This window comes from Coregonus lavaretus (assembly GCF_964263955.1).
Source record: "Coregonus lavaretus genome assembly, contig: HAP1_SCAFFOLD_423, whole genome shotgun sequence".
Classification (NCBI taxonomy): domain Eukaryota; kingdom Metazoa; phylum Chordata; class Actinopteri; order Salmoniformes; family Salmonidae; genus Coregonus; species Coregonus lavaretus.
The window spans coordinates 312,501-325,000 of NW_028161275.1; the positions used below are offsets into that span (position 1 = coordinate 312,501).

Below are 12,500 nucleotides of genomic sequence, written 5' to 3' on the forward strand. Positions count from 1 at the left end.
TCCTCTAATTAATACTCCCTGTCCACTCGAAGTGGCTCATACTTTCTTACTAAATTGCATACTAAACATTTGTTGTTATATATAACACTACATGGAATGGGCCCATTTTAAGCGGATGTGGGTGGCTCTTAAAAGAGCCTTTGGGTTCGAGTCGGGGTGTTGAGGTTCCGAAGAGAGTGGGTTTAACCGCCGAAACCGTACAGGGTGCGTCCCTGACGTTTCAGAGCGTAGACCACGTCCATGGCGGTAACGGTCTTCCTCTTGGCGTGCTCGGTGTAGGTGACTGCGTCACGGATCACGTTCTCCAGGAACACCTTCAGGACACCGCGGGTCTCCTCGTAGATCAGACCGGAAATACGCTTCACGCCGCCGCGGCGAGCCAGACGGCGGATAGCGGGTTTGGTGATTCCCTGGATGTTATCGCGGAGAACTTTGCGGTGACGCTTGGCGCCTCCTTTTCCGAGTCCCTTGCCGCCTTTGCCTCTTCCGGACATGGTGTGTTCGCTAGTTGAGTTCAAGTGAATGAATGATTTCAGCGCCGGTGCGCGGTGCGCTATTATCTGCGTTTGGTCGACCTGATTGAGGCCGGCGGCACAGAAAGCGCGCCTCTGTTATATGTTCGGAGGCGTTGCAAAGGGGAGGGCGCTCGTTCTAGGGGACTAGGGAGGAGCGATTTCAAAGATGACGTGAAAGCAACTAACGTGCGCGGGAAACATACTCAAATACTGATATAGGCTATGTGGAACACAAGGCCAAACTGTGACAACTGGGAGATCAGCTAGTACACTGTGTCCCTCTCCTCATATTGTTGTTGTTGTTGTTGTTGTTGTTGTTGTTGTTGCACCTGATTCTACTCATTGAGGACTTGGTAATTTAGGTGACAGGTTGTTCAATCAGCTGTGGCTGTCCAGGCCTACAAGAAAAATGGGTCCTGTTGGGGGTAGCCTACTCTACCGCTGGAGTTGGGAAACACTGAAATGGAAGGGGGACACGCAGTGAGCAAAACTCCTAACCACATAAAAACACAGACACTTGAGATCATTAAGAGCTATAAGGAGTCCATCAACTACCTGGTCAGTCAAGTCATATAGGGGGGGATTTCATGGCCACCTGCTGGAGCAGAAGTCATGTTTGCCAACACTGGCCTTAAAATCATTAAATTTAGGAGCTATAAGGAGTCCATCAACTAACTGGTCAGTCAAGTCATATAGGGAGGGATGTCATGGCCACCTGCTGGAGCACAAGTAATGTTTGCCAACACTGGCCTTAAAATCATTAGGAGCTATAAGGAATAAATCAACTCATCATTCAAGTCATATAGGGAGGGATCTTAGCACCACCTGCTGGATCAGAAGTACCCTTCACCGTAGGCACAAGAGAGCCATCATCTCTCAACCGGTGCAATTTCCATAAGTATGTGGTAATAAAACAAACAACGACAGCTCCTCATATAGGCAGTGGTTTCACACATTTTTCTCCAAGATGTTCAAACGTTCATAGATGACCAGCAGGGTCAAATAATAAGCACAGTGGTTGTAGAGGTTGCAACAGGTCAGTCAGTACATCAGGAGTAAATGTCACTTGTTGTTAGTGTTGTAGTTCCTATTTCTACGGTGTTGCCTACCTGCAGCAATCATGATTTACCTGCAGTGTTGATTGCAATTACGTAATTTGTCAACTCATAATAACAGATGTTTTGCAAACCGTTGATGTTTAAATAAATGGATTCCCGGTGTCCGGATACCTTTTCTCTTAAGGGATGTGATTGAGTGAATCCAAAGTAAGTTGGTCTAAATACATAATAGGATGAATCATTCAGGTAAAATAACACAATGTCTATTTGAGTCGAATCAACGTAATATAATCCTTTTTACGTCTCTATCATCTTTACTCAATGTATTGGACCACATCAACTCAACTTACTCAAGCTTATCTACTCATAAAAACAAGCAAAAAGATCTACTCAACAATATGACGTGTGCTTTTGTTGACTGTAATAGCTTGAGTACATTCCACAAAGTCATTTTTTACAGTGTATCTAAAGACACGTTTGTTGTGGTGATGCACTTTTTCTTTGACGTTGAACTTGCATTGAACAGACAAATCCATTTCGTTACAACCCTTTTGTAGTATGACTTAGGAATATTTGTTGATGATCCTAATGTCTATGCGTGAATAGTGATTGGTTGTTGGTGAAATATTGCTGAGAACCCATCATTTCCTGGCCTTTTTTCACTATTGAGCTATTTTGAAACATTTGTTTTGCTATTGGATTCATAATGGTGACCTGGGACAAGTAATTAGTGAAACCAGAGTTCAGCAGTTGCCATTAAAGCGATCGAACCAAGTCATCCTAATAGGCTAGTATTAGCCTAAAGCAGGGTTTCCCAAACTCGGGCCACATTTTGGGAGTTTTTGCCCTAGCACTACACAGCTGATTCAAATAATCAACTCATCATCATCAAGCTGGGAGTATTAGAATCAGTTGTGGAGTGCTAGGGCAAAACGCAAAACGCGCACCCCTTGTGGACCCCAGGACCGCGTTTGGGAAACGCTGGCCTAAAGAGCAAATGCTGAAAGGGACTCACCATGAGGTGCAGTACCCACATTTAACCACAAGATGGCCTCCGTGCTCCATTGTAAAGTTTGGGCCTCTGCATGAGTCTCTCAGCAGCACTGCAACATGGGACTTTCAAAGTAAGTTGGCATGCAATGTTTTTTCTGGACTGCATGCAAGGCTATTATTACACACAACTAATAGTGTCAATTATTCATCTGAACACAATTCTTGTTACTATTCGGCCTATATTATCACTCGTTTCTTTTTCCCCTCCTTTGTAAAGCATTTTACTGTGTTACTATATAGTTCAAAGGAAGTGGATGATGCCAGATGGTTGTGTATATACACACACACAAACATTGAAGCTAGACTTCAGGCAACTAAAAAGGTGCAATACGTAGCTTTTAGACGTGTTAGTGAACAACATACATGGTGGCTAATGTAGAGGTGCGTGTATACATGGAACAATTGTGCCTTTTTGATGGAAATATGGAGGTGGCTCTTAAAAGAGCCTTTGGGGGATATTCGAGTTCAGGTCATCCTCATTTATGCGCGCTCTCCGCGAATACGGCGGGCCAGCTGGATGTCCTTGGGCATGATGGTCACCCGCTTGGCGTGGATGGCGCACAGGTTGGTGTCCTCGAACAGGCCGACCAGGTAAGCCTCGCTAGCCTCCTGTAGGGCCATCACGGCGGAGCTCTGGAAGCGCAGGTCGGTCTTGAAGTCCTGGGCGATTTCTCGCACCAGGCGCTGGAAGGGCAGCTTGCGGATGAGTAGCTCAGTGGACTTCTGGTAACGACGGATCTCTCTCAGAGCCACGGTGCCGGGCCTGTAACGGTGAGGCTTCTTCACACCGCCGGTGGCCGGGGCACTCTTGCGAGCAGCCTTAGTGGCGAGCTGCTTCCTGGGGGCTTTGCCACCGGTGGATTTGCGAGCGGTTTGCTTGGTTCTGGCCATGGCGCTGCTCTGACAGTCGGGAGTATAGCCTCGAAATGCCTATGTGAAGTTTATAAAGCCGGCAGTGGCGCCTGCTGATTGGACACCATCTCCCCACCACCCCGATTGGCCCGTTTCGCAGGCCTCCTCCGTTGGCCATTGGACGGGAGGCCCGGCCTCTCCAAAACTCAAACTCCCGGTGCGCGCGCAATAGGACGCCGCCGGCCCTTTACGCGCAATAATAGTCGCCAAAGTCAAGAGTGACAGCTTATAGGCACGTATCATCTAATGCTAGCCTGCTATGGCAAATGAGGCCAAGTAGGTGTTGTTGTTCATGCAAGGCCTCATGTGGGCACAGAATGTCGAAATAGTTGTGTATACACCCACTCAATGTATTGCGGTCATAGAAAGGTACTTTGCGCTTTTGGAGAGCTAGGTGGTTGGCTCTTAAAAGAGCCTTTGGGGGTTGAGTAGTCAAGTTGAAGTCGCAGTAGCGAATTTACTTGGCTTTGACTGCCTTCTCGGTCTTCTTGGGGAGTAGGACTGCCTGGATGTTGGGCAGCACACCACCCTGAGCGATGGTCACACCGCCGAGCAGTTTGTTCAGCTCCTCGTCGTTACGGACGGCCAGTTGCAGGTGACGGGGGATGATACGAGTCTTCTTGTTGTCACGGGCAGCGTTGCCGGCCAACTCCAGGATCTCAGCAGTCAGGTACTCGAGTACGGCGGCCAGGTAGACTGGTGCGCCAGCGCCCACACGCTCGGCGTAGTTGCCTTTGCGCAGCAGCCTGTGCACACGGCCCACGGGGAACTGGAGGCCAGCACGGGATGAACGATTAGTTACCGGAGTGTAACTCCAGTTCTATGAGTGGAGCGGAGCCCCATAGGGGAGCTATGCTCCTAGTGGTTTACCCTCTGCCCTAAGGCAGATGCAGCCTGAAGCAAAATTATGCACACACCTACAGCCAATAGGAGTACAGGTGTCCCTATATAAGGAACCCCGTTCCCTCAATCTGCCTCCCGAGATATTATCTTCAGCGAGACTAGAGAGGGTCGGTAGGGCCTTAAGTCCTATGGGGCTCCGCTCCACTCATAGAACTGGAGTTACACTCCGGTAACTAATCGTTCTATATCGTGGAGCTCCGCCCCATAGGGGAGCTATGCTCCTAGTGGTTTAAGGCGGAGCGAAACGCTCCAAAATGTACTCCCTGCCGAGCCTAACACTTCCCATTAAAAAATGAAAAGGTCAAGCCCAGCAATGGCTGCAACCAATTCCCGCAGTACTGCGACTAAAAACCCATCAGGGCGTCACAATATACCGCGTCATCGGTTATAGACCCGCCCCATCTAGCTCAATGACAATGTCAATGGCTATTGGGCAGATCAATAGAATAGACGCCGTGCTAATCTGACTAGCAGATAGCCGTGCCTCAATATTCTATGGAACAAAATATACCAGTCATACTAAACTGAACCTCAGATAGATGACCTCACATTCTGTCCACTCAATACATGTTTCTATATGCTGACACTGTCAGCCAGGAGACATGCCACAGAATATGCTCTTCATCCGAAGCGGACCTGATAGAGACCAGTCTATCATCCTGCTTCTCCCTCCTCTACCTCAAGATTCCCCTTCAGCTGTGCTGAGTGCAATCGAGATTGGAGTTTAAAAGGCTTATTCTTGACATAAGTCTTCCTAACCAGAGCGGACCTGATTGGAACCTGTCCAAGGTCCTGCTCTGTCCTCCTTTTCTAGCTCAAGAACGCCTTTCAGCTCTGCTGAAATTCGATCGAACAAAAGAGTTAGAAAACATGTCCATAATATGTTACTTCTAATAAAAGCGGACTTATGAACTTATTCACAATCCTGCTTTCTTTCTCTATTCTGCTCATGATCTCCCTTCAGCCACGCTGAGTACAGACCGAGCCAAAGAGTTAGAAGACATATCCAACAGATAGAAACGGATAAAAGGAGACGGTGTCGACCATGACGCTGCTCTACAAATATCCTCTACCTCTGTTCCTCTGAAAAGAGCAGTAGAAGCTGCTACTCCACGAGTGGAGTGCGCTCTAATACCCTGAGGCGGTTGTTGCCCCGCCGCCTCGTACGCCGTCTCAATGCCTTCACAAAGCCAATGAGACAAACGCTGTTTTGAAAGTGGTCTACCCAATGCAGCCGCACCGTGACACACAAACAGCTGAGGCGATGACCTAACCGCCGCTGTGCGCCTAACGTAACACGCCAAAGCGCGTACTGGACACAGACAGTGAAGCTTTTCCTCACTCCTCTCCCCATGGGGAGGGGGATGAAAAGCCCACAATTCCACGATCTGCGATCTATATGCACTGTTAATAACCTTCGGCACAAATGCCGGGTTAGGACGTAACACCGCTCTGCTCAAATCGCCATTAATGGCAAGGCAGTCGGGTCTCGTCGACAGTGCACACAAATCGCTGACTCGTTTAGCAGTAGTCAAGGTGAGCAACAGCGCCGTCTTGATAGACAGCATCTTGAGGGGTATTTGATTCAATGGCTCGAACGGCGACTTACATAGCGCTTCGAGAACCAATGCCAAATCCCACTTGGGCAGCGTAGCTCTAGGTCTTGGCCTAAGCCTTTGCGTTCCCAATAGGAAACGTTTCACTAAAGGGTGACTGAAAACACTTTTTCCGTTAAAACCTTCATGACCAGCTGAAATTGCCGCTGCAAACACTCGAATAGTGGAGGGCGATTTCTGCTTATCAAACATAGACTGTAGGAATGAGAGCACACTCTCTACCTGACAGCTCATGGGGTCCACGTCCTGTGTATCACACCATCGTGAGAAAACGTTCCATCTGCTGGTATACACCCTAGAAGTGGAACCGGCTCTTGCGCCCTGTATTGTTCTGATCACTGCATCAGACAACCCACGGCGCTTTAACCTGTCCCATTCAGGAACCAAGCCTTCAGTGGTTGGCCGATTATGGGCCATTGCCCTATCGAGCCTCCCGCCTGAGTCAACGCGTCTCGTTGATGTGGAATTGGCCAGGGTGGCGCAATCAACATCTGACTCATCTCTGCAAACCACGGAGCCCCCGGGCGATCGGGCGCTATCAGTATCACTGACAGCTCCTCTGACCTCACCCTGGCTAGCAGTGGGAGAATGCAAGACAGCGGAGGGAATGCATACAGGAGAACTTTCGGCCACAGGTAGTGCGCGAATGCGTCTATGGCGGTTCGTCCTGGTTTCTCAGAGAGAACCATAGGGGACACTGCGCGTTCACACGTGACGCGAACAGGTCCACCTCGGCTCTCCCGAATTGTTCCCAAATCTGTAGAACAATGTCCGGGTGCAGACACCACTCGTCGTCTCGAGGACCCCCTCTTGACATGAGGTCTGCCCCTACGTTCAAGTAGCCCGGAATGTGTGCTGCTCTCAACGAGCGAAGGTGCTTGTGAGCCCACAGCCACAATTCCACTGCCGCCCGATGAAGGGCAGGAGACCTGACCCCTCCCTGGCGGTTTATGTGAGCTACTGTGGTTCGGTTGTCTGACCAGACCAACACATCGCGACCCCGAAGGGTAGACGCGAAGTGGGTCAAGACCAGTCGCACCGTTTCCAACTCTAGGAGGTTGATGTGACGACCTGATTGAGGCCATGCACCTCCTATCGCTTGAGACTGACATGTCCCTCCCCATCCAGTCAGAGAGGCATCTGTAAACACTGGAATGTAGGATGACACCTTGCCCATCGGGACTCCGTGCGTGAGAACGCACGGGTTCCGCCAATAGTCCAGGTCTGCTCTTAGCGAGAGAGGAACCACCACCAACCGATGACGTTGACGCACTGGGTCTAGTCTTAGTTGGGCGAACCACCGCTGTGCTTTGCGCATGTGCAGAAGCCCTAGCGGGACCACAGAGTGGGCTGCCGACATGAGACCCAAAAGTGACATGATCGATAGCGCCGTTACTGTGTGATTCGGACGACACTTCCTCAGGGCTAGTAACAATGCTGCCCTTCGAGGGTCCGAAATTCGCGCCCTCATCATTACAGTGTCTAGCTGTAGTCCCAGGTAGACAATCTGATGACTGGGCCAGGGTGCGCTCTTTTTCCAATTCACAGCAAACCCCAGACGCGTGAGATGAATCACTGTCTGTGTCGTGTGTGTGAACGCCAGCTCTGCTGACGGGGCGAGAATCAGCAGGTCGTCTAGGTAGGCTAATAGCCTTATCCCTTGACGACGCAGCGGTTCCAATGCCGCCTCCACACATTTGGAAAACGTTCGAGGTGCCAGGGCGTACCCAAACGGCATCCTCGTGAACTCGTACGCCACCCCTTGAAAGGCGAACCGCAGAAACTTTCTGTGGCGCGATTGTATCGGCACATGAAAGTACGCGTCCTTTAGGTCTATGCTTGTACAAAAATCTCCCTTCTGAACACATTCCAGTAGGCGTTTTGTCGTCAGCATTCGGAAGGGCCGTTTGGTTATGCTCTCGTTGAGAATGCGTAAATCCAAAATCGGCCTCACTCCCCCCGTCTTTTTTTGGCACTAGGAAATAGGGCGAGTAAAGCCCCTTGTTCCTTTGCTCTCGGGGAACTACTGTGACCGCCTCCTTCGCCAAAAGTTCCGTAATCTCTGATCTCAGAGCGGCTACTTTGTCTGGCGTTTTCATCACCGTTTCCACCACTCCCTTGAACGGGGGTGGGGTCCGATGGAATTGGAGGGCATAACCCTTCTCTAACGTCTGTTCTAGCCAGCGTGGAGGGTACAGCTTCGACGCCACTGCCAGCAATGCAGAGACAGCGGGTGCGCACGAAGCTGTGGTGCGTCCAGTAGGAAGGACCTGTATTCCTCTATGGCCCTCGCCGCCGCTATTCCCCAGCACTGGGTTGGTGGAATAGCCCAAGTCGGGCCCCCCTTGAAAGGGAGAGGATACGTCAGCTCGTTCTGGGTGAGTCGGGGGCTTTGATACGTTGGTTACGACCGTAACTCCAGTAATCTTGCCCTCCAGGAACGCAGCACGGGTCTGAACTGCGCTGTCTGAGGTACTGGCCTGAGACAGAGCGCTCTGCCCGGAAAGCGATTGCGTCATCATGTCATTGTCTGACTGAGACTGCCGCTTAACATGAGACTCATCCTTTACAGAATTCAATAGAATCTGAAAGGTGTGATCTCTGACTGACACCACACGGTGGTGCCACAATGCCTCTTTACTGGTCTTAGGCGACTGTTCAACGACACACTCAATATGTGGTGAGCTGCGCTCATAGCCATGGGCATTGACACGTTCAGAATAATTCGGAGGCGTCCATACCTTGGTTATACCTGTAACCCTGGTATTCCCGCTCTCCGTGAACGTCGCACGGGTCTGATCTGCGCTGACTGAGGCATTAGCCTGCAGCAAGGCGTCATTCCCGGCTAGCGGCTGCGTCTTCATGTCACATTGGGACAGAGACAGCTGCCTGCTGAATGTGAGGTATCCTGAGATAAGCCAAGACGGTGTCTTGGTATCTTTCCTCCCTTCACCTCCTGTGTGCGTTCAGCTCTGCACCTCTGGTGGGCTGAACTACGCTCAGTGTGGTGAGTATTAGCGCGTTCAGAAAGAAGTGGGGGCGCCGATACACTGGGAAACTTCGTCACCGTGGTAATCGGGCCCTCCGTGAACGCAGCATGGGTCTGAATCGCACTAACCGAGACCTTAGTCTGCGATAGTGCGCCATCCCCAACTAGCGGCTGCGTCATCATGTCTCCTGACTGAGACTGCAGCCTGCTATGAGAGGCACTCACTACAGTACTCCTTGGAGTCTGTAATGTGAGTTCTCTTTGAGATAAACCAAGACGGCGTCTAGGTATTATTCCTCCTTTCACCTCCTGTGTGCGTTCAGCTCTGCACCCCTGGTGGGCTGAACTACACTCAGTGTGGTGAGCCTGGGCGCGTTCAGGAAAAGGTGGGGGCGCCGATACACTGGGCACCTTCGTGACCGTGGTAATCGGGCCCTTCTTGAACGCAGCATGGGTCTGGGTCGTACTAACAGAGACCTTAGTCTGTGATAGTGCGCCACCCCCAATGTGGTTATTATCAGCGCGTTCTGAGAGAAACGGGGGCGCCGATACGTGGTTACGCCCGTAACCGTAGTAATCAGGCCCTCCGTGAACGCAGCACGGGTCTGAACTGCACTGACTGAGGCGTTAGCCTGAGACAGAGCGCCGTCCCGGATAGCGGTCGCGTCATCATGCCATTATCTGGCTGAGACTGCAGCCTGCTATGTGAGACACTCACTACGGCACTCCTAGGAGTCTGTAAAGTGAGGTCCTATAAGGTACACTTAATACCTTTTATATACCTGCCTTATGTGTGCATTCAGCAACGCACCATGGTGGGCTGAGCTGCACTCATAGTGGTAAGAGAGAGAGCGAGAGTGAGGAAGGTCGAACGCTCTCGGATGTATTATGGAAAAGGGGGCTCTTTCTTGACAGTGTCAAGTAGAGCCAACTCTTTATTACACACATCAACAAAAAACATTCTCCTCCATACACTCAACGGTAGAGTGGGGGGGGACAGTGGGCTCGGTCACAGCAGGCGCTGTGCCGTCTTCCGTTCTCTCCCCCTCGCCTGTCATAAACGGCGTCTCTTCTGGCCGCCCTTCGGGTGATGCCAGGATGACGCTTTAATGACCTCTCTCGCCGGCACCTCTGGCGCTGCAGGGGGGGGGCGAGGCCCGCTCCCTTGCTGCTGGAGGCCGCCGTCTGACGCCAAGCTGTAGCGAGAGTAACGGCCGCCCTTCCTCATATCCACTTCCGGGTTGGAGGGAATGGGGGGCAGCTTAATCTCCCGCTGTTTAGCAGCCCACTCAATGAGACCTGAGAATTCAGGCACAGAGAGGCTGTGGCGTCATCATCCAGGGATGTAATGACCTCACAATTTCCCGAAGGAAAAGGGGTGTTAAACATCTGGGTCAGTGTAATGAATTGTTCCAATAGAATATTCATTTCTTCCCCAATAGCCCTGTCATCTCCTGAGTCAGTGCCCTCAGATGATGCCTCAGCTGAGACTAACACTGATAGCACATCCTCAAGAGGAATATCCTCCCTAAAAATGCCCAATGCTGCTTCCACTCCTTCAAAAAAGGAGGGCGCAGCTGGCGCATAGTGGGGGATTGATGAAGCTGTCCCTGGCGTGCTGTGCCTCTCAACCCACGAAACAGTGTCGGGGGGGGTCGACAGCCGCCAAGGGGAACAGCGACATTGAGCTCTGAAAAGAGCTTTTGTTAAATGCTTACCTTGGATAAGCTAGGTGTGCTCATTGTAGGAAGACGTTGATGGCTGGATATCAACGACGAGATCTTCCTGAGTCTTCTATGGCTTCTTCAATTCTAGTCCAGTCGCTGAAGATAATGGGAGGCAGATTGAGGGAACGGGGTTCCTTATATAGGGACACCTGTACTCCTATTGGCTGTAGGTGTGTGCATAATTTTGCTTCAGGCTGCATCTGCCTTAGGGCAGAGGGTAAACCACTAGGAGCATAGCTCCCCTATGGGGCGGAGCTCCACGATATAGAACGGGTCTTTGCCTTCGCCCTGGCCTTGCCTCCGGTTTTGCCTCTTCCGCTCATATTGGTAGCTTGAGAAAGTCACAGAAAGTCTGAATGAGCCGCTCGCCACTTCGAGAGCCGTACATATACCTCGCCACAAGAGGCAACGATTGGCCACCGGGCCGGTGTGGCCTTATCCAATTGGAGCGAGGGACAGACAGATGGACAGACAGACAGCCCTAAGCCGGTTCCCACCCACAGGCAGCGAGTGAGAGGCTACTTTGTTTCCCTCCGACTTTGTTACTTTGTGTCATTTCGCGTGAGCGCCAAAATGTCCGAAATGACATCCACACATTATTTCTCTCCAAATGGGAAACAAACAGCTGGTGAGGGTGCACTCTTGAGTTTGAAATCGAAGCCACTATAGTATTGTTATTGTTATTACATGGCACTTGTAACACATCACAGCAGCCTGCCTCTGAACGGGAATAGCCCAGTGGCTCATATATAAAAATGGCTGTTGAGGGTGCACTCGTGAGTTTCAATTCGAAGCCACTATAGTATTGTTATTGTTATTACATGGCACTTGTAACACATCACAGCAGCCTGCCTCTGAACGGGAATAGCCCAGTGGCTCATATATAAAAATGGCTGGTGAGGGTGCACTCGTGAGGTCGAATTTCTGAGCCATTTTGGCCCTCTATTATATGCCTCTCCCTTCGCACACACCCAGAGTGGGACAATGTTGTGTGCGTAAAAGTAGCCTAGTGTGCGTAATTTCTTTTCCACGACAGGTAGTACATGGAAATCAATGCGCTTTCTATGGAAAGAGGTGGGTGGCTCTTAAAAGAGCCTTTTGTGGTACAACATGTATCGAGTAGAACACTGTTTGTAATAGGTTTACTTCTTCTTGGGGGCTGCCTTCTTGGCCTTGGCTGCCTTGGGCTTGGCGGCTTTGGGCTTGGCTGCCTTTGTAGCCTTCTTGGGGCTCTTGGCTGCCTTCTTGGCCGCTGCGGCGGGCTTCTTCACCTTCTTGGGGCTCTTGGCGGCCTTTTTGGGTGTAGCGGGCTTCTTGGCCTTCTTGGGGGACTTCTTTGCGGCGACGGCCTTCTTGGCTGCTACCTTCTTGGGCTTCTTCGCCGCGGCGGGCTTCTTGGCGGCCACCTTCTTTACTTTGGGGACTGCGGCTTTCTTGGCGGGCTTCTTCGCCTCGACGGCTTTCTTGTTGAGCTTGAAGGAGCCGGATGCACCGGTGCCCTTGGTCTGGACCAGGGTACCCTTGGTGACGAGGCTCTTGACTGCGATCTTGACGCGGGAGTTGTTCTTCTCCACGTCGTAGCCGCCTGCCGCCAGCGTCTTCTTGAGTGCGGCCAGGGACACGCCGCTCCTCTCCTTGGAAGCGGTCACAGCCTTGACGATGAGCTCGCCTACGCTGGGTCCCGCTTTCTTGGCCTTGGCTGCTGCCTTCTTCTTGGGTGCCTTTGC

The 12,500-nt window shown here is 51.2% G+C and overlaps 2 protein-coding genes across 2 annotated transcripts in view; both read right to left on the reverse strand.

Moving 5' to 3' along the window:
• Positions 1 to 182: 182 nt before the first annotated feature.
• Positions 183 to 494, reverse strand: LOC311120881 (histone H4; the record flags this gene model as incomplete). The annotated part of the gene is made up of 1 exon (XM_084195440.1): positions 183 to 494. One exon carries the CDS (start codon positions 492 to 494, stop codon positions 183 to 185), a length of 312 nt encoding a protein of 103 aa, XP_084051566.1.
• Positions 495 to 11,915: 11,421 nt separating this feature from the next.
• Positions 11,916 to 12,500, reverse strand: part of LOC311120951 (histone H1-like) — a gene marked incomplete at both ends in the record, with an annotated part of 624 nt that continues 39 nt past the window's right edge. The window contains one exon of the mRNA XM_084195504.1: positions 11,916 to 12,500. This exon is cut by the window's right edge and continues 39 nt beyond it. Within this exon, the coding sequence (XP_084051630.1) occupies positions 11,916 to 12,500 (585 nt within the window).